General features: G+C 34.8%; 1 protein-coding gene and 1 non-coding gene across 6 annotated transcripts; both read right to left on the bottom strand.

Annotated features, from left to right (window-relative positions):
• Positions 1-243: 243 nt before the first annotated feature.
• Positions 244-7520, bottom strand: LOC107779378 (protein IQ-DOMAIN 9). Of its 5 annotated transcripts, XM_075234941.1 has the most exons (8): positions 7255-7520; positions 7045-7125; positions 6308-6348; positions 5563-5668; positions 4979-5146; positions 3467-3694; positions 983-1096; positions 244-895 (listed from the first exon to the last, which is right to left on the bottom strand). In XM_075234941.1, exons 4-8 carry the CDS (start codon positions 5635-5637, stop codon positions 545-547), a joined length of 936 nt encoding a protein of 311 aa, XP_075091042.1. In that variant the 5' UTR covers positions 5638-5668; positions 6308-6348; positions 7045-7125; positions 7255-7520; the 3' UTR covers positions 244-544. The 5 variants fall into 5 exon arrangements, with proteins under 5 accessions (XP_075091042.1, XP_016455296.1, XP_075091043.1 ...); XM_016599810.2 differs by lacking the exon at positions 6308-6348; XM_075234942.1 differs by lacking the exon at positions 7045-7125 and having other exon boundaries at positions 6308-6356.
• A 1857-nt stretch (positions 7521-9377) lies between these two features.
• TRNAI-UAU (transfer RNA isoleucine (anticodon UAU)) lies at positions 9378-9451 on the bottom strand. The gene has a single exon. It is a non-coding gene; the product is annotated as a tRNA-Ile (tRNA).
• Between the last annotated feature and the right edge of the window lie 12982 nt (positions 9452-22433).

The raw sequence follows: 22433 nt of genomic DNA, 5'->3' as shown, positions 1-22433 counted from the left end.
AGAAAGGGGCACACAAAAAGACACAAATATGTATTCGTTGGAAGAATTCTTGCTGCTATAACCGCAAATATGTAAAACAACAAATCCAGTATAATCCCACAAGTGGTATTTGGGGAAAGTAGTGTGTACGCAGACCTTACCCCTACCTCGAGAAAATAGAAAGGTTGTTTACGATAGACATGTAATTGCCTTGTGAATGGCAAGGAAGAAAACAATCTATACAAATAAAAAGGCACCCCGCAATAAATAGACATCGGAACAGGATTATTCCGGGCACTCAAAGCTATAATATAAATACTCTTGAATGAGATATGACATCTATACACATTTTAACCTATGATGCATAACTTATCATCTCAGATAAACATATGATAAGAAGAATTTGGAAAAATAAAGAAAAACAATGGCCGACTCTCAGACAAAGCACTCCACATCCATCAAGTCATGCTCGGCGATTAAATTAACTTACAAGATATTTTTCTTCACCCCCATCCTTAGTAATATGGAAAAACCCAAATATCTTGGCTTCAACATCTTATCCATTTCAGTTGGCTTCAACTACCACCTCTTGTTTCTCAGTGCCTGTCTCCTTAACTTTGCTGCTCACCTTTTGTGCAGCTACTTTATCGGCTACTTCATTAGACTTTTTAGCTTTTACAGTGCCTTTCCCATGAGGCGAATTCGATTTAACAGAAATTGGTGTTTTCTTTGTCGGAGTAGTACTACTTTTAGTGGTCTTACTTGCTTTACCATTGACTTTCTTTGGACTTGTGAGAACAGGAACTCGGCTTTCCCATGGTCGAGCAGCAACCCAGCGATCCGTCCAGCTCCAGCCCCAATTAGCTTTGCTCATTTCATGACACGATCCAAATACTGGGCTGGAATTGGCCCTCCACTGTAACATAATAATATTTCAATGGTAATTCCTGCTCTGAGATCGCAAATGTAAACAAGTTGAAGATTGTTATTCAGTTTAACATACCTGATGTGAAAATGCATAGGCCATAGCACGCTCCCGTTTCGTTGCTGCTTCTTCTCTATGGTGAATCCTTGCTAGAATAACTTCCATTGTTTCTGGGCCACCACTCCACTCTACCTGTCAGCCATTCACAGAGCTATCATAAGTAGGATAATAAATTGCATGCCAGATCAAGATTAGGAAAACCTAAGTTGTTCGGACACGGGTGTGGGTATCCGACATGGGTGCGGATCTAGAGGTCAGATCCTTCAAGATGTAAATTCCAAGATTCGGGGATATGGATCCTAGTACGGATACGGGTGCAGAAATCCGGCTAAAAATAATTCAAAAAAATATTAAATATCTCTAAATTATGAGAAATTTTGTGGAATACTTACGTATAGCTTGTAAAGTGTGAATTTTTTTTATTCTCAAGTTGTAGATACGTAAAGGATTGATTTCCTAGATAAGATATGCTATTTTCTTCAAATTTACCCTAGTTTTGGTTCTGATTTCGGGAATCAATTTGTATCTCGTCTGTAATTTTTCCGTTCGTTGTGGTCAAAGTATCCAAAATTGTTTGACTAGATCCGACACGGATCCCATACCCACACCCATATTAGTGTCGTGTCGACACGGGTGCGGCACCTAAACTGCCGTATCGGAGCAACTTAGAGGAAAACAACTAAAGCAAAACGTTCTCAATTAAGATGAAATTGCTGTTGTTCCATGTTTTAGAAATTTCACTAGGTGTGAATCAAATACGAAGGGAAATGAGAAAAAGCATAAATGTTAAAACTTCACGTATCTATACTCTTGCGACTTTAGATCTCTGATAAACTCATTCAAATGTTATAGGATTGCAATTGGTCACACACACCACTTAGACCAGTCTCCATCTTATCTTCATATGAGAGTGATTACAAAGTTGTAAAGTTCAACCCCAAATAAGTTTCAGAAACAGGGATAAGTATGCTTAAAAAGTATCCTACTTTAAACTAATATCCACAATCCAAGATAGATCCTTTCTGAAAACATCTATAACTTTGAAACGCTTTCATTTTTTAAATAATACATTTTTTTAGCAAAAGACATTGAAAACTTTTGTTTGTGTGTTCGTAATTGCACTATGTACATAGAACACAGTGTGATTAAGAAGGCATCATATGACATGGAAACTGTCATGAACTCCTATAACTACATTACAGAAAAGAAAAAAAAGAATGCAGTTTAAGCATGGAGTTTAGCAAATTGTACTTGCATGAGAAGGTTTTAGGTTGAATTGTGCTAAAGCGAAAGCGTCAGATTACGAGAGATCAGTATCATGAATTATACAGTGTTTGGGATATCTGACTTCTATTAACAGAGTTCCACGCATTCCTTCTACAAACAGTCATTTATTCTATTTAACAGAATTCATAAATCTTTTACAGAAGATTAAACAGAAAAAATAACAGTTGAAAGATCAAACCTAAAACCTTGAAAAAATAACAGTTGAAAAAAACACCCAACCCCAATATGATGTCACGCATCGTATTGGGGTGGGGTGGATGAAATGGCGGTTAGCGTCTGGAGTCTTGTGTGACAAGAAGATGTCACCGAAACTCAAAGGTAAGTTTTACAGAGCGGTAGTTAGACCGGCTATGTTGTATGGGGTTGAGTGTTGGCCAGCGAAAAATTCACATATCCAGAAGATGAAAGTAGCCGAAATGAGGATGTTGAGATGGATGTGCGGGCATACTAAACTGGATAAGATAAGGAATGAAGATATTCGAGAGAGGGTGGGTGTTGCCTCCGTGGACGACAAGATGCGGGAAGCGAGGCTTAGGTGGTTTGGGCACGTGCGGAGGAGAACCATAGATGCCCCGGTTAGGAGGTGTGAGCGGTTGGCTTTGGCAGGGACGAGAAGAGGCAGAGGGCGGCCTAAGAAGTATTGGGGCGAGGTGATCAGGCATGACATGGCGCGACTTCAGATTTCCGAGGACATGGCTCTTGATAGGAACATGTGGAGGTCGAGTATTAGGGTGGTAGGCTAGGGGGTAGTCGAGAGTTCTTCCCTCTTTGTACCGGGTAGTCTGATAGAGTTTTGTTTAGGTTTGTTAGCGGTGTATGTTGTGTTCATATTGTTGTTTTGCATAGTTTTGTGTTATTGTCCTTTCACTTATTCGTTGTTGTTATTATCTTTCTCGCATCTTTTGTTGTTACAGGCCTTTTCTTTTGTTTCTCTCGTGATATTATTGTCTCTTCTGTTGAGCCGAGAGTCTTCCGGAAACAGCCTTTTTACCCTTTTCGGGGTAGAGGTGAGGTCTGCGTACACTCTACTCTCCCCAGACCCCACTAGTGGGATTTTACTGGGTATGTTGTTGTTGTTGTTGTTGAAAGATCAAGGAAAGAAACTCTCTTGACAGCGGAAAGAGAACTAGCAAATAATGATTTGGAGGCTTCAAAGACCGGGGAGAAAGATGGTAAGATAAACAATTAGTGAGCATAAGAGCGTTGGTGACTAACCTCTAAGTTTTGAAGCTTTGCTTCTAGCTTCAATTGATTCTCCAGCTTCTTCCGCTCAAGACGCCCTTCCGTTACCATACGGACACGGCGATCTCTAATCTCAGTTTGCATCCTGTTCCACGAGTGGATATAGTTCAAAGCTGATGAAGCTTGTTTTTTCACCGACGGATGTTGTGTCAGGAACTGTAACCTTGCATTTCCTTTCAATCGACGTAAAGTTTTCCTAGCCTGCAAAAGAAGAAAACTCTATTCAACCTAAAGAGAAGAGTTGAAGCGCCTTCTTTGGTGACTCAGACAATAGCAAGACAATATCATCATGTACGATAAGAGAAAATGACACCAACAAGAACCAGATAATATTGGCCTGAGATGAGTTTAAAGGGAGTAACATGGTCAATGAGGACTCATATAGTCGACCCCAACTAGTTTGGCACTGAGGCGCAGTAGAAGTAGTAGTAGTGGTAGTAGTAGTAGTTGTAACAAAGGTTTGAAAGATACATTCCCAAACTTATTTGTTACACAATTTATCAGCTGATTAAACGGATCTTTGGTCTAAAAGTCCAACATCTAGCTGAGACACCGTGAAGGGCACAATCTGATAGCCCTTTGTTGAGTGAAAAGAATACAAATCATATACAACAGTCTTTCACGTAGCAATCCGAACCTAAGCGGTCTCTCACTGCATGTTTTGAGGTTATAGAAACGCTCATCTGACATCAGTGGTTCCATTTGTACTAAATAAATCAATAACCCACACTGGCAGGATAGAGGATATTTTACTTCAAGTAATATTAAAGGATTTCACTAGTTAAAGGAGTGATCAAAGAAGTGCAGTGGCAGTACAGAAAAGATACCCAAACCATTTTGCAGGATATGATACCTCTCTCTCTTTTTTTCCCTTTTTGAGACTGCAATCCCACTTTATAGCATGATTAAAATGATTTGACGGGAAATGCATTACATATCATCTTCTGTCACAGTAATAACAAAAGATAGCTTTCCCATGCCATGAAATAACATACCATTAAATATCAGCATGCTCCAAAGTCCAAACTCGAGTTATAGTTTTATTTTACCCATCTTCTGTCATAGTAATAGGAAGACAGCTTTTGTTCCCATGCCATGAAATAAGATGCCAGTCAATTTACCAGCATGTTCCAAAGTAAAGTCATAATTTTAAGAATCCTATTCCCTGGTTCCCCAACCCCACTCAAAGATACAAAAGAAACCGTAAAGATGAATTGCATGTGAGCTGTGAACAATTGGGATGTTTCAGATACATAAAAATGATAAAACGCGCATATGCGATTCCTTAATTTGTTAGTGTCCTAAATTTGGGAGTGTATGTCTGACGATCAGGAACGTAGACAGAAATGAAGGTCTGTATTACTCTGTAACTACAATATTGCGTCTCGAGAGAAGTTATTAGAAGAATAAAGTCACTCAAGAAATATTTAACTGCAAGAAGAATAAATTTAAAAAATAAATAATAATTAAATACTATGCTTTTACCACGTAAGCACGGAATGCTGTCTGAATCTTAATAGCTACTCTGTCATCAATAGGCATTCCCAGTTCCCTCTGATTCTTGATCAAGACACCATTGGTTATTTTAGAAGGCTCTTTCTGCAGGGGTTCATCCCCTTTGCATCCATTAGACTTTTTGATTGCTGATGTTCCCTGTCTCAAACTAAAAATATGAATCCAGTTGACCTTACAAAGTACCGGTGATTCTAAAATTGATAATGAAAATATAGAAGGAATGGGTTGTCACAGACTGGTGATTGTGACAGCAGGATATCAATTAATGATACAACTTGTGGCCTTAAGAGTACAAATTTTGTTTGAAGCACCATTGGGAGTTTTCCGTTGTCTCATTCGATCCAAAGAAAAGGTAAAAGGAAAAGAAGGAAAAAAGAGAGAGAAAAGAACAAAGTCTTAACCTAGATAATCAGAACCAGCAGTCTGCTTGTTCTTAAGATCCTAAATACACTGTTAATCAAGCACCTTCCCTTTCTTCTCCACAATTACTATCACATTATGTAACTCTACTACTGAATACGGATATCTAAGGCAATTCATTAGCGAAAGCTTACCTTTAATTTTTTAGATTTCCCATCCTTCGCTTTTCTCATACCAATTACATTCTTAAGCCAGTCCGCAGAACCCATTGCAGGTGCTTGTTATATATGTCTTACTCTGCTGCAAATCACAACAAATGGAACATGGAACAGTATTAGTTATAAAATATACAGATTGAAGGTTTATTATTTTACACACGGCAGGCTCTTATTCTATTGCATCAGAGGGTGAAATAGAAAGTGGATATTTCAAATGGTCGCATTATCCATGAAAATATTCATTCAACTGATCGAGTTGACAACAAGAAGTCCTTTCACCCATACAAAGGGAAAAAAGGGGAAGTAAAGTTATATAACAGATTAAGAATAGCATCCAAGGGTGTGATCAATGAAGTGGATTGAGAACCATGAGGTCTCAAGTTCAAATTTACTTCACATTTCACATTGGGGTCTGCAGGAAGGTGAGAGATTTTGGTTGACTGCAACTCTAGAAGGACAATGTGTGATCATTTCTTCCTAAAATCAAGCCATAATGTTTGTGAATACATTACTTTTAGTTCTCAAGGTGAACTAGCTAAGGCAAATATATGGACTAAACCCTGCTGAGCGTAGGTTATATTACCATAACAAGATACAAGTGCTTCTTACTCAATGCACTATTGAACTACAACTGACTGGAATAACTAAATACAGATAGTCAGAAAATGAGAATGGAATAGTGGTGCAGTGGGCCAACAAAAAACTATTCGCATATACTCACAAGCGCTCAACGACTTGTTGAAAGCTCTTAACACAGCTTACCTGTTTGACTAACAGAAAGTACATCAGGAATTAATCAATACAAAACAAACTTCATCTGAGCAAAGAAACTAACGGTTTTCCCAGAATTTCCAATTGAAATACATTTTTAGCTACAAATAATTTAGCAAGTAAGCAATTAATAATGAATTAATAGTCCCAAACCTTCCAGCCATCACCAGAAATTATCGGACAGTTTACATATTTTACACGTTAGCTATTGCACAGGATTTGAACTTTATGGTTTCGAATTCAAAATTTTACCACAACTTATTATGATTTACTGGGTTGGACCAATTATTTGTACTTATATTGTAAATTTTTTAACACGTATACAGGATCCGAGCCAAAGCTTCTAGATTTGAATGAAACCATAACTAAACCTCTACATCCGTCAACCCAAAAGATTAACCCTAAAAATATATCCCAACAAGTTCCACCATGTCCAATTCTGTAGTATACTTTCTATTGTTCGTGGAGTGCTATACACTATGAACAAAATAGGTCGTCAGTTTACACCCTATGCACACAGTACACTTCCTATCAAACTTCTATAACTGTGGCGATATTCAACTGGCTCAGACCTATTTGTATGTTTAGTCAAAATAAGAATGTCCTAATAATTTGACTTTACTGGGTAGCAACAGATCATCAGCTACAAAATTGTAAAACGTTTAGAGGGATTTACTCAATACTCACAGAAACAATATGAAAGCACCAATAATCAATTAAGCTGACACCTTTGATTGCTTTTCCCCATTACCAGACAGATTCTAGTTTCTGTTTCAAATTTCAAGGAACTGAATAATACCCAGATACTATTTACACCATAAACAAAGAATAACAAATAAAAATGTAAACTTGAAAAACAGAACAGAGTAAACAAATTGTGTGTAAAACAAAGCATACCAGCAAAAAAAGTCTTCACATGTAGGCTTAGTTATAGCCCTTTCTGGCAAATGGGTATCTCCAAAATGCGAAGAAAAAACAGAATAAAAAGAAGAAAATCAATTAAGTGCTAGAGTAGTGATGGCAGTGGAAAAAAATATATAGGATGAGTAGAAGAGAAGAAATACTTGAGAAAAAGTGACATAAAAAGAAAAGAAAGAAAGAACAAATGGTTGGTATAATTTGTGATTGTGTGGAATATGGACATTTGTCATGGCCCCATCACCATGACACAAAATAACAGAGCATGTTTTTCCAAAAGAAGTTGAACTACCAACTACCAAGGAATCAGATGAATATAAAATTAAAAAAAAGCAACGAAAAGAAAAGTACTCCATCAGTTAAAATTTGAAAAGAACAAAGGGCCTGTTTCTCCTCTATCAAAGGAGGGCTAAACAAACTCCAATAAAGCATTTTTGTTGTTTAGTCAACAAAATAAATTGCTGCTGGTAGGGACAGCGGAAGAACCAGTTGTTCTTGTTAACCATGGCATGCTTTCGGAAAAAAAAAATCATAAATAATGTGATTTAGTAATTGAAAATATATAATTTAAAAATAATCAAAATTTAGCTATATGAGATATCAGCATAATGTGCTGAAATTCCAACATAATATGCTGAAAGATTATACGCAGGAGCTCCATAATTCAATATATTATGCTGGTAGTTTTCCGGATTTTACCTTCATATAAAATAATTACTATTTTTCATTGATTTTATAAATATCGGCTATTTTTCGATTACCAATCCCCGCGGCTCTATTTTCACCATGCTTAGGGGTTTGATTAGGATGATTCTCATCCTTAGCACAAAATGATATAGGAGAAGTTTATGGTATAGTGTTGTTGGCGTGCTCTCTTTTTTTTCTTTTTTCTTTTTTTTTTCAGGAGTAGTTGGAGTTCTTTGAAGAGAAAAATACTTCTGCTTCTTTTTATAGACCAACTATCAAGACAAAGGAAAAATTTACTCTCATGCATTTGAGTAAAAGATAGGACCTTTTTCTTTATCTTTTTAAATTTCTTCTGACATATACAGTAATATTAGTGTTTGTTTGAACTAAATCTTGAAAGATGTTACCTTTTTATTATTTCTTAAAATCAGTTTCCTATATTTTCAAATACTGAACTTTTTGCTGTTTTTGAAGACAAACACTTACTGTAAAATTTGAAGAAACTCCAAACCTTCAAATGACATCTGGAAGCTTATATTGTTAATTTTCTTGTTTGTCTACCATCTTTTTCATGACATACAAATGATTGAGGATATGATAAAGAAATATTATGCCGCTTAAGTATCAAGAATTCAATAGTGAATCTGGTCTAGTGTAATTAACTAGTCTTTTCTTGTCCCTTCTTAGACTACATTTTTTAAGGTCAAACTGGGAATTTTTTATTAAAGGAAAAATACGTAGGACAATATCTTTAGAAAATGTAGGTATGTATATGTCCCTTTGCATGTATTTGACGGTAGGTAGCCTAAAGTTTTCAAGAAAGTCTATAATCTAATAAAAAACATATTTGCTCGATGATTATATAAAGTTTTAAGTAACGATTAGTCAAAAATAATACTCCTACACAACATGCATAGTGCGACACACAAATAATATAACTTTTAAACTATGATAATTATCAAATATTCAGCTTCATAACTAGGCTTAATGGGGTAAAAGTTAGAAAGACAAATTATCCCTACAATTTGGTCAGCTTAAAAGTTGCTTATTGTGCCAACTGCCAAGCATAATAATAGGAGAAAATAAAACGGAAAACAATGAAGATAATGATTGAAGTTGGTGAATTTCACTTAAGATAAGCATAATCACAGTCAATCTTGATTGTTCTTGCTGTTACTATATGTTAGTTGCTGAATATTTAAGGTGATCATTAAAGTTGTGCAATAATATCACAACAAATAATGTTGTAAGGTATGAAAAATAAAAATATTGGAGTTAGGTGCATCGGGCCCTACCAAAATTCAGTGCCTGGACCCAATGCAATACGTACTAAGCAGTTTAACTTTAAGGGTCCAAAAATACGTAGCTACAGAAAGATATAGACCCAGACCTAGACTGTGGGGAATGAAAAATGTTGGTCCCGGCGGGGCTCGAACCCGCGACCTTCGGCTCATAAGACCAACGCTCTAACCAACTGAGCTACGGGACCAAGTTGTAAGATGACCCTAAGTTATTTTAATTATCCTTATCTAATGAGGCCATTATGATCATTTTGGGGTTAGTCTATGATAATTTCATTAATGCCGTCGCCTTCTGAACTTCGCTTTGTTATTGGGCTACAAGGTATCCATCATTAGGTTAGGCTATTGAGTTATCCTTGTTTGATGTTTCCCTAGTGATAGGTCCCAAATTACAAGTTGGATGATTACATATGTAGAGTTGTGTAAGCAACACGATTTTATGTTTGAGTTGCAAATGTTTCAGTTTTTCTTGTTCTTTATCATGTTTGATCAATTCATATTATATCTATATCTATCTATCTATCTATATTTATCTATATCTATATCTATATTATTATAAAAGCACGAATGTTTAATGCTAAATATTGAACGACTAAAATATCCCTAAAATCTTGATCGACTTTTATACTCTTAAATATTTATATAATTTACGGATATAATTGTAATTACCCAAAGTTGAAATTCTTTTCCGATTTGAATTGCACATATACAGACCATACAAAGTGTATAGTTTATTTTCAATAGGAATCATATTAGATACGATTTATACTATCCAATCAAAGTTAAACTTTCATTAGGACTCTTACAATTTATATACTTAGAATTTTTGTTAGTGTCATATAATTGAAGGAAAATCCTATTATTTATAGGGTTATCATGGACAAACGGTGGGCTGGATTCTAGGAGGAAATTGAATGCTCCAAGGACGCTCTTTGTTAAGGTTGCGTTTGATGGAATTTTGTCTTGTATCTTTTATTGGGAATATAAATATTTTGAATATAGATTATATGTTAGCAAGATTTTCAATATTTTTCTTTTTTATTGAAGGTTGGGTCGGGTTAGTTTATTCTAATTTTTTATATAATTTTTACTCTATATGTGTGTAAGTTCCACTTAGCGTACAGAATCATGGAAGAGAATTATTTGACAAAAGACACAAGAAGAAAAGTTAATATATGTGGGAAAAGCGTCTTTGTTTTCTTTACGAAGATGTGGGTTTTTCTTTTCTTTCTATATCAAAATGATACTCCCCTAATTCTACTTTACTCAGGTACATATCTATTGATGGGTTTGATACATGGAGTGTTTGTTTTCCTTTTTTGCTTTTAATATTTTTGGGTTTTATGAATAATATATAGTGGAACTCGCTTGGATTTTCTGATTGATATAGGTCATGTATTGTTTAGTGTATCTTAATGTTAATGCACTTAAACTACTTTAGGAAGATTTCTGAGATTAGTAAAAATAATTGTGTAATCAATAGTTACTTTTATAGAAGATGTAATTAATCACTTTTGTCTTTTGATTAAAAATATTCTTTGGTGTGTAGGAAATTAGCCAAGTCACAAGCATTGTTTGCTCTTTATTTACACAATACAGTTCTCTGAAGGAGTGTCAAACGCACGAAATTGCATTGCTATAACAATTTTTTTTTCCTGAGCTTGGTAACCTTTATAAGTTTTTCACTCTTATTGTTTCTTTATTCATGTGCGTATTATTAAGGTTTTTGTTATTTAAGATGAAATAGTCTTAAAATGAGGGTGAATGAGAAATGGAGGAAAAATAAAATTTTTGAGTAAAATTTTAAGTTTTTCCCTCTTGACAATGAGATATTTTCCTATATTGGAAGAGGAAAAGATTTTTGGTGGGTATATATATAATTGCTCTTCTTGTAGCTCTTAAAGAGTTAAGAAGAAAGCAAGCCTCGCGCCGTCGTCGTCGCTCGGTTCGGCTTCGGCTTCGGCTACGGCTTCGGCTTCGGATTGATTGATTGATTTTTTGGACCAAATTTATTTGTTAATACTAAATATTAACGTAAGATTATCCGCATTTGTAACGGATATGTTCGAATCAGTGTATTAATTTTTTGGACTAAGTGCTTGCTCCACAAACAAGCTAGTGCATGCTCCACCATGAAGGATGGAGGGTCGTTCATCTTCAAAGCTGGCTGCTATATATATGTGCAACAGCTGTTGAAGAAAGACACGAACGAAAAACGAAAACACCAACAAAACTGAGAACGCTCAACTTTGGTTATACATTGCACTCCTTCCTCTCAGCATTTCCATACGATTTTCTGAGTTTCTACTCCTTTGTTCTGCATTGTTTTAACTTCAAACAAAGCAACTGTAAGTGTGATTTGCTACCGAACTTTGTGTTCGCTGAAACACTGGGGTTTGAAGTACCGCTACACCAGTGTGTTATTCGTTCTATCCTGGGAGGAAATAATCCATAACCTTGGGTACTTGGAGGGGATTAAATTCCTTAAGGAAACACTGTGAATTCAGTGGGCTCGAATTAATTACTGTTTCATTACGATAACTTATATTTTCCAGAATTATTATTTACAAATACAACAATATTAGCAGGACTAACAATCTTAAGGAATTTAATATTTATTTCTGTATTTGTGTTATTCTTATTATTCTGCAAACTAAAACCTTTGTGGTTTTGTGTACTCCCGTATTGGAGAGTAAAGCATTCGTGGCGTTTTGTTGGAGATTCAAATCTACGTGATTTTTACTCCAGTTTGAAAACGTATATTAAACATTTGTTTGTATCATTTTTTTTTTCCAGAAAAAAATGACGACTGAAAGCGAAAACCAAGCTGTTCCGATGGTGACTGCCAACGCATCGACAAGCCGAACACCGGCGTTGGCACCGGCAGAAAAACCCGAAAAATTTTCCGGGATTGATTTCAAGCGCTGGCAGCAGAAGATGTTCTTCTACTTAACTACGTTATGTCTACAGAAGTTCATCAAGGAAGATGTTCCTGATCTGCCAGATAAAACTCCAGAGAATGAACGCTTTATCGTGATTGAAGCGTGGAAGCATTCTAATTTTTTATGCAAGAATTATATTCTTAGCGGATTTGATGATAATCTGTATAATGTATACAGTGGCGTGGAGACGTCAAAAGAATTATGGAATGCGCTTGAAAAGAAATATAAAACTGAAGATGCAGGGATGAAGAAATTCGTTGCCGCAAAATTTCTGGATTACAAAATGGTAAATAGCAAGTCTGTTATTACCAAATTCAGGAATTGCAAGTGATTATTCATGATCTACTTGCTGAAGGTCTTGTCATCAATGAAGCATTCCAAGTAGCAGCAATGATTGAGAAGTTGCCTCCGTTGTGGAAGGATTTTAAAAATTATTTGAAACACAAACGAAAGGAAATGTCCCTTGAAGATCTCATTGTTCGGTTGAGAATCGAAGATGACAATAAAGCTGCTGAAATGAGAGGCCGTATAAATTTAACAATAATAAGAGCAAATATTGTTGAAGATAACAAAAAGAGGAAGAAGGCTTCTGGTCCGAAATACAACCCAAGTAAGAAGCGGTTCAGTGGAAACTGCTACAACTGTGGAAAAATCGGACACAAATCTACGGAGTGTCGTGCTCCGAAGAAAGACAAGAAAAGGGGTCAAGCAAACATGGTAGTAAACCATGATGATATTAATAACTTGTGTGCCATGCTTTCTGAATGTAACTTGGTGGAAAATCCTAAACTGTGGTGGTTTGATTCAGGAGCCACTCGCCATGTTTGTGCAGTTAGAGAAGATTTTGCTACTTATGCTCCTGCTGGACCTGGAGAGACAGTTTATATGGGAAATGCTTCAACAGCAAAAGTTGAAGGATATGGGAAGATATTTCTGAAAATGACTTCTGGCAAGGTCATGATTTTGAACAATATCCTTCATGTTCCCGAAATGAGAAAGAATTTAGTCTCTACTGGACTTCTTATTAAGCACGATTTTAAGTGCGTTTTTGTGTCCGACAAGGTTGTCATAAGTAAGAATGAAATATTTGTAGGAAAATGTTACCTCGCCGAGGGCCTTTTCAATCTGAATGTAATGGTTGTGGAAAACAATAATAATATTTCAGCTTCTTCTTACTTACTTGAGTCAAATGATTTATGGCATGTACGTTTGGGTCATGTCAATTATAAAACCTTGCGAAAAATGATTAACTTGGAAGTACTGCCTAAGTTTGAATGCGAAAAATTAAAATGTCAAACATGTGTGGAATCTAAGTATGTTAAACATCCTTATAAGTCAGTTGAAAGGAATTCAAATCCTTTAGACTTAATTCACACAGATATTTGTGACATGAAGTCAATACCATCTCGCGGTGGAAAGAAGTATTTCATAATTTTTATTGACGATGGTACTCGATATTGCTATATTTACTTACTGAATAGTAAAGATGAAGCAATAGACGCATTCAGGCAATACAAAAATGAAGTTGAAATGCAACTTAACAAGAAAGTAAAAATGATAAGAAGTGATAGGGGTGGTGAATATGAATCTCCTTTTGAAGAAATATGTTTAGAATATGGAATTATTCATCAAATAACAGCCCCTTACATGGCCCAATCTAATGGGATTGCGGAAAGAAAGAATCGCACATTAAAGGAGATGATGAACGCATTGTTGATAAGTTCTGGTTTGCCACAGAACTTGTGGGGGGAAGCTATTCTTACGGCTAATCGAATATTAAATCGAGTGCCCCATAGCAAAACACATTCTATTCCATATGAAAAATGGAAAGGAAGGAAGCCCAACTTGAATTATTTTAAAGTGTGGGGGTGTTTGGCAAAAGTACAATTTCCTAAACCCAAAAGGGTAAAGATAGGACCGAAAACCGTTGATTGTGTTTTCATAGGATATGCGACAAATAGTAAAGCATATCGATTTCTGGTTCATAAATCAGAAAATTCCGACATTCATAATAATACGGTTATAGAATCAGATAATGCTGAGTTCTTTGAAAATATATATCCGTATAAAAAGGAATGTGAGTCGTTTGGTGAAGGATCTAAACGACCTCGGGAAGAAACAAAAGAAAGTACATGTAATCAGGAGGATCCAAGACGTAGTAAACGTCAAAGAACGTCTACTTTATTTGGACCAGATTTTGCGACTTTCTTATTGGAGAATGAGCCTCAAATATTTAAAGAAGCTATGACTTCTTCGGAATCATTGTTTTGGAAAGAGGCAGTCAATAGTGAAATAGAATCCATATTGAACAACCATACATGGAAATTGGTTGATCTTCCTCGTGGAAATAAACCTTTGGGTTCTAAATGGATTTTAAGAGAAAAATAAAAAATGATGGCACTATTGATAAATTCAAGGCAAGACTCGTAGTCAAAGGGTATAGATAACGAGAAGGTCTAGACTACTTTGATACATACTCTCCAGTTACAAGAATTACGTCCATACGGATGTTAGTAGCATTAGCTGCAGTGTATGGTCTTGAAATTCATCAAATGGATGTTAAGACGGCCTTTTTAAATGGAGAGTTGGAGGAAGAAATTTACATGGAACAACCTGAAGGGTTTGTGGTTCCAGGTAAAGAAAAGAAGGTATGTAGACTTGTTAAGTCTCTTTACGGACTAAAACAAGCACCCAAATAATGGCATGCAAAATTTGACCAAACAATGTTGTCAAATGGTTTTAAGATAAATGAATATGATAAATGTGTGTACATTAAAAATATTCCAAATCACATAGTCATTGTTTGCCTATATGTGGATGATATGCTGATAATGAGTAATGACATTGCCAACATAAATGCTACTAAGCGTATGCTCAATAGCAAGTTTGATATGAAAGACTTGGGAGTTGCTGGTTTAATTTTGGGAATTAAGATCCATAAGACTCCTCAAGGTCTGGCATTGTCACAATCTCATTATATTAAGACAGTACTTGAAAAATTCAAGTACTTGGGCTTTAAAGTTGCAAAGACTCCAATTGATGTGAATCTTGCATTAGCAAAGAATAAAGGCCAAAGCATATCACAATTGGATTATGCTCGTGTGTTGGGATGCTTAATGTATATCATGAATTGTACACGACCAAATATAGCTTGTGCTATAAGTAAACTGAGTCGATATACGAGCAATCCAGGCCAATCTCATTGGATGGCAATGAAACGAGTTTTGGGATATTTAGAACATACCCAAAACTTTGACTTGCACTACAGTAAATTTCCTGCGGTGATTGAAGGATACTGTGATGCAAATTGGATCACCGGTTCGACTGATTCTAAGTCCACGAGTGGATATGTATTCACTATTGGTGGAGGAACAGTATCTTGGAAGTCGTCCAAACAAACATGTATTGCCCGCTCTACAATGGAGGCTGAATTCATAGCCTTAGATAAAGCCGGTGAAGAAGCTGAATGGCTTCGGAATTTCTTGGAAGACATTCCATTTTGGCCCAAACTGTTGGCACCAATATGCATACATTGTGATAGTCAAGCGGCAATTGGAAGGGGTGGGAGCGTTATGTATAACGGTAAATCTCGTCATATATAACGAAGACATAAAACCGTTAGGCAATTACTCTCTAGAAGAATTATCACGATTGACTATGTAAAGTCAAGTGATAATATGTCGGATCCACTTACAAAAGGCCTAACTAGAGAGGTAGTTGAGAAATCATCAAGGGGAATGGGGCTATGGCCGAGAACAAGTCATTGTGGCGGTAACTCTACCTAGAAGACTGGAGATCCCAAGATCTAGGTTCAAGGAGATCAAACAAAGTCATTAATGACGGTTCAATATTGTCAAATAAAATTTTAGTCCGTTCTCGTGATGAGACAATGTTCAGTACCAAGGATAAAGCATTAAGGCTTTTTAATGATTTCTAAATTTGATACGGGGTATATCAAATAGTGTATCTACAGGATGACACGTTTAGGAATCACCTATGTAAGTGTGAAGTGTTAGCCGCTTCAAGGAGAACTTTGTAAGACCAGTTCTCTACGCACTTATGAAATCAGGCAGTGTTCATGGCTGAAACGAACACAACAATGAGAACTAAAGACGGTTAAGAGTTGATTGTGTGAATTATGGTTGTCTAGGTATACACCAAAGATCGACGGTTCAAATATATCAAATCTACCGATTGACCGAGTATATCCGATATAAGTTTACTACGGAAAGTTCAAAGGGAAACCTACTTATCCAGATGCGATTAATCCTTGCTTGCAAATCACACAGTTTTTCCATGCATACTTCCATGATATAGCCATTCCTCATTCATGTAGGGGATTGTTGAGGTTTTTGTTATTTAAGATGAAATAGTCTTAAAATGAGGGTGAATGGGAAATGGAGGAAAAATAAAATTTTTGAGTAAAATTTTAAGTTTCTCCCTCTTGACAATGAGACATTGTCCCATATTGAAAGAGGAAAAGATTTTTGGTGGGTATATATATAATTGCTCTTCTTGTAGCTCTTAAAGAGTTAAGAAGAAAGCAAGCCTCGCGTCGTCGTCGTCGCTCGCTCGCTCGGCTTCGGCTACGGCTACGGCTTCGGCTTCGGCTTCGGATTCGGATTCGGATTCGGATTCGGATTCGGATTTGGTCAAATGATTGATTGATTGATTTTTTGGACCAAATTTATTTGTTAATAGTAAATATTAACGTAAGATTATCCGCATTTGTAATGGATATGTTCCAATCCGTGTATTGACCACCAGCTGCAATAGCAGCCGCCTAATGCTCTTCCCACCATGGCCAAGTGCTTGCTCCACAAACAAGCTAGTGCATGCTCCACCATTGAGGATGGAGGGTCGTTCATCTTCAAAGCTGGCTGCTATATATATGTGCAGCAACTTTTGAAGAAAGACACGAACGAAAAACGAAAACACCAACAAAACTGAAAACGCTCAACTTGGCTATACATTGCACTCCTTCCTCTCAGCATTTCCATACGATTTTCTGAGTTTCTACTCCTTTGTTCTGCATTGTTTTAACTTCAAACAAAGCAACTGTAAGTGTGATTTGCTACCGAACTTTGTGTTCGCTGAAACACTGGGGTTTGAAGTACCGCTACACCAGTGTGTTATTCGTTCTATCCTGGGAGGAAATAATCCATAACCTTGGGTACTTAGAAGGGATTAAATTCCTTAAGAAAACACTGTGAATTCAGTGGGCTCGAATTAATTATTTTTTCATTACGATAACTTATATTTTCCAAAATTATTATTTACAAATAAATCAATATTGACGGGATTAACACTTATTGCTTCGCAGCTTGATAAGTTTTATATGTTCTCCTCAGTCCTCTCTCATTATTTCTTTACCTGCATGTGCGATTTTTTTGATGAGATACTTCTTCTTGTACTGGCTAACTTCTAAGTTTGTACTATGTGATCTGTCAATTGAATTTATAGCATAATGATACAAATAATTTTTCCCTTTATTTTTATGGTACTATTCAAATATAATAACCTTCAACATATATACTATTAGCTTTTGATTATTTTAGCTACTTTTTTTTATCGTTTTACTGCCTAAAGTTGATTTTGATGCTTTCTCCATCATTAATGCGAGAAGAAACTATATGAAATAAGTTAGAATAAAGTGTTGTAATAAGGACAGATTTTTTAAAAAGAAGTATAACGTTGTGTAGAAAATACTAGAGCTTAGAGAAGGCAGTATACATAAATGAGATATTTCTTATTCCTAGGCAGCGGATTTAAAATGTGGACCTGATATAAACGAGTAGCCAAACCAAATAGCCTCAAAATAGCATGTAACTAATGGAGGAAAAAAGAAGGCATGTTTTACTTTTTTAAAAGTAGGAATCAAAATCAATCGGAAGAGAAAAAAGATTAGACAAAAAAAAAAAAGGGTGACGATTGTGACGATTAAGAAAGGAATAGAGGTTAGGTTGATTGCTTTAAAGAATATTTTTATATTTTAGTTTTTTAATTCTGTATATAATATATATCATTGGTGATTGATACTTCTTGAAATTTAAGTGATTTTTATGGATTGTAATTATTCATCAAAATTTTAGTAATTTTAAATTATTCACATGAATTGGTTATAAGTTTAAATTTGCGTAAATTGAAATGTCTTTTAGTGTATTTGATACCAAATTAAATTGAAAGACATTTTTAAAGTTAAAAAAAATACTCTAATACTTAGTAATGTATTTTTACAATATCATTTGCATGAAACTCTATACAAACTAGATGCTAATTGATAATGTGTAACATAAATTATTGGTAACTTCCGTATTAGAATTAAAACTATAAATAGAGTGGAATCAACAATTAAGCTCTCTTTAACTACTTAATACAAGCTCGCTCTTTTGTTGACAAAAAAAAAAAATAATTAAGCACAAAAATTTAGGTTGTAAAATTTTACTATAGATTTGAAAATCACAAGTACATATTTTAATGTTAAAAAATTTATTCGATATAAGATTTTGTTTCATATGATACGAATATGATTTTTTGGAAGAAAATTAGGTGGAATGACTTCTTTGAGTGTGTTTGCTATGTTATATAATGTTTTAACGATTTTCAATAGTTTATAAGTTAGGATGAAGATATTTTAAAAATATTGTGATGATTCTAAAAACAAAATTGAGATTATGAAAGACCGACAATTTTACTGTTGAGTAACTGAACACTTTTTCTCGGAGGATGATTTTCCTCCTTCTATTATGCTAATAAATAGTTAGTGATATTTGGTACTTAGCGTATAGAGTGTCGTTTAATTTATATTTTATTCAAGTAATAGTACTACCTAATTGTTGATTTTGATGCTTTAGAAAATGTCTTTTCATTTGAAAAATTTGTCACTCGTTAATACAATTATGGAAAGAACTTTGTCTATTGTAATATATATTTTTGTTAATTTAATATGAATTTATAAATTTATTTTCTAATCATATAAATTTTTTATTGATCGACGCGGAAAATTTAGATAGAAACTAGTTATACTAAAAGTAGAAACACCCAAAAGTCAAAAGTTGATTTACAATTTTACCTATTAAAAACTAAGTGACCACTTTGCCCTCCAATCAAACATTACTTTAAAAATATTTTTGTATAAAAATGTAAATACACATTCTAATACAAATAATTAAGAAAATTAATTGAGAAAAACAAACGTAATACCCCTTCATATTGTCACCGTTTACACCCTTTGATCTTCTCTACATTCTTATCCGTTTTTGTCCTTTTTCCTACGTTTGTTTATTTTATCTTATTGTAAGAATATGTCTTAGTTATTACTACTTGACTCATTTCTATTTCTTATTGTAAAAGACTTATTGTAGGAATAAATATCTAATTTCTTTACTCTTTCATTTTCATATTTATGATTAAAAAAAAATTAAACGTCTCAGATTTACTATACAAACTTTCCATACTCCCTCCACGAAGAAAGAGACAGAAAAAGAAAGACATCATTTCAAAATATTTAATTTACGGCTTTAATTGCAGCCGCACAGTTTCAATATTGATTTAATTGCATGATAAATAGGAAAGAAAAAGACACTGTTTCAAATTCAAAACTTCTAGCTTTTCAATTTCCACAATTTTAAACAAAAAACCATCCTTCACCTATTTAATTTTCGGTGTTCGTCCTTCGCAAATGAAGAATGGGAATACCATCTCAACCTTTTCACCCTTTTTTTATTTTTTTATTTTGATCTCCAATTCTCTCTAATGCTTTTTTCATTTTGATGCCGCTCTGCTCTTTCGCCCAAAGAATTTTAATTAAATTATAGTAGTAATTATATATTTTAGTGAATTCATTGAGTTATGTATTTGATGGTTTGTTTTAATTTGATGTGTTTTTTCTTGAGTTTGATTCACTAAATTTCCATCTTTCATATGTTCAGAATTTCCAGCTTTTAATTGCCCTTGTGATACTGATAAGTTGGAATTAAACATAATTTTTTTTTTATAGTATATTATCTATTCACGTTTGTAACTGTTTGACTTACTTTGCCTCCTACATTCTTTTGGCTTTATTAATTTTGTGGTGCATTTGAAATGATGGTCATAGAAATAATAAAGTATGCATTCTTATTTATCAGTGTTAAGTATATATCTCTCATGTCTGACTCATGAATATAGGTTTTTTTTTTTTTTTTTTTTTGCGTTGGGAAGAAGAATATTGAGAAAGTGTTTGCTATATCCTATTGGATGTTTTCTTCAGTGCTGGATATACTATTCGTAAGTGCCGAATATGGTAAGTTTTATAATTACGATTTTACATTTGCATGTGATGACAATTACTTCGTAGCTTCTCTTTACTTGGATCTCTTTGGTTTTTACTAAATGATTTCTTTTTCTGATCAAACTTTTTCTTTTTAACTTTTTCTCAATTTATAGTATGGGTAACGGAAATATTAAAATTGCAAGAAACAAACTGCTGGGAATTCCCCCGAAAATTGGAGAAGAAGATTAATGGAGATTTGTAGGCATGAAAATGAAAGTAAAGTTTATAACTTTATAGACTAACCGTAGGAAAGAGAGAGAAAATAGTGAACAAATAGAAAATAGAAGTTTGATGGGAAGTAACGAATTTTCTGTAATAAGAGATTATTTAATTAGGTGATGGAGAATTTGATAGAGAGAATACGAAATAGAAAAGCAAAAAAAAAAAAAAAAGAGCATTGAAAGAAAGAAATCAAAATACCTATATTTATGGAGTATAAGATAATAAGACTAAGAAATTTATACGTAGTAAAACCACATATACACATTATATCTAAAAGTGACACTCTTATTTAGAATTTTTTTATATTTTTCATTTATTAAGGAAAAAATAATAATGAAAGACACAATTCATCTAGGCTCTAATTCTAATAATGGAATTTCACGGTTGCGATTTCATTATTATTTAGAACTAAATGAAATTTTCACATGAAAATTTTATCTCATTTGTTTTGACAAAACTTATAAAAAATATATCTAAACTGGCTAATAGATAAAATTAGTATTTCATATAACATAAACCGTAATTCTTATGTCTCAATTTGTTAGGTAGTTGTATTTGTTTTAGAGAGAGTATGAAAGGATTGTTTTTTTAAACAACTCCCTAGTAGAGCCCTAGTAGAGTGTTCTGTGTTTTACCCGAAAAATCGGATAACGTTAAATTTAGATATGGTTCTAAGGGTATGCAAATTTCTTTGATACAAAATGACAATACATGTATTTTTTGCTATGAAATGGGAATGATGGACGGGAAGACCCGAAAATATTAGGAGAACAAGCACAATGAAATCTTAATGTATTTTTTTGAGGACCCCTCTCTATTACAGTGTATCTCCCTTTTTATAGTAGAGGGTCACTACTTTATCTATAACAATATAATAAAATAATACATATAGTGGAGAACCTACGATGGTTTGTCTCTCCCTTGATTCTCGCCAAGATTCTCTCCCTTGGTGCGGTTGTAACGGCTCTTGTCTGCGAGCTTGGCACTGACTTGAGCTCGGTGCTAGATCGAATCCCCAGTCTTAGTTCAAGCTCGGTTCTGCCTTGGAGCATTGATATTCGGGGCCTGTGTCGGTCGGCGTTGTCCCGTAATCCGATTCGGACGCGGGCTCGATAATGATATCGAGTTTTGCCGTTGATTGGTCTTATAGCTCGAAGCTCGACGTCTCTACTTCGGAATTCGTCCGAGCTTGCCATGTGGATACCCTTCGATTGAAACGTCATTGTCTCGACCGGTCTTTATGATTGAGAATCGGTTTTGACCGTACAAAGATAGTCCCCTCATTTCTCGGAAAGGATGTGGCGAGGAACGATATGATTTCCCTGCGGCTCGATCAAATTTATGCCGACGTTTCTATCGAACCCGACCTCGACATATGTGATAGCTATCCCATCGGCTCGATTTTACCGAGGTATTTAATGTGTGTCAGACGGTGGTCGGCCACCACTGATACTGAACCGTCAAGCCTTAGTCTATAAATAGTCTTTTCACACAACTTTTACCACTTTTGCGCCTTCTCTTCTTCCCAACTTTTCTATTTATCCTCTCTACTTCACTACTACGGGGCCGTCTATACCAGAATTTTGGTGCTATCTACTTCTTCCTTTGCACTCTTTCCTTTCATATCAATGGCGAAAACTTTCAAAACCGTACCTCAGAAGGAAAAGGCCTCTTCCTCACGGCCGTCTGATG

Source organism: Nicotiana tabacum, chromosome 17 (assembly GCF_000715075.1).
Source record: "Nicotiana tabacum cultivar K326 chromosome 17, ASM71507v2, whole genome shotgun sequence".
Classification (NCBI taxonomy): domain Eukaryota; kingdom Viridiplantae; phylum Streptophyta; class Magnoliopsida; order Solanales; family Solanaceae; genus Nicotiana; species Nicotiana tabacum.
This window is presented reverse-complemented; position numbering and strand designations above follow the sequence as displayed.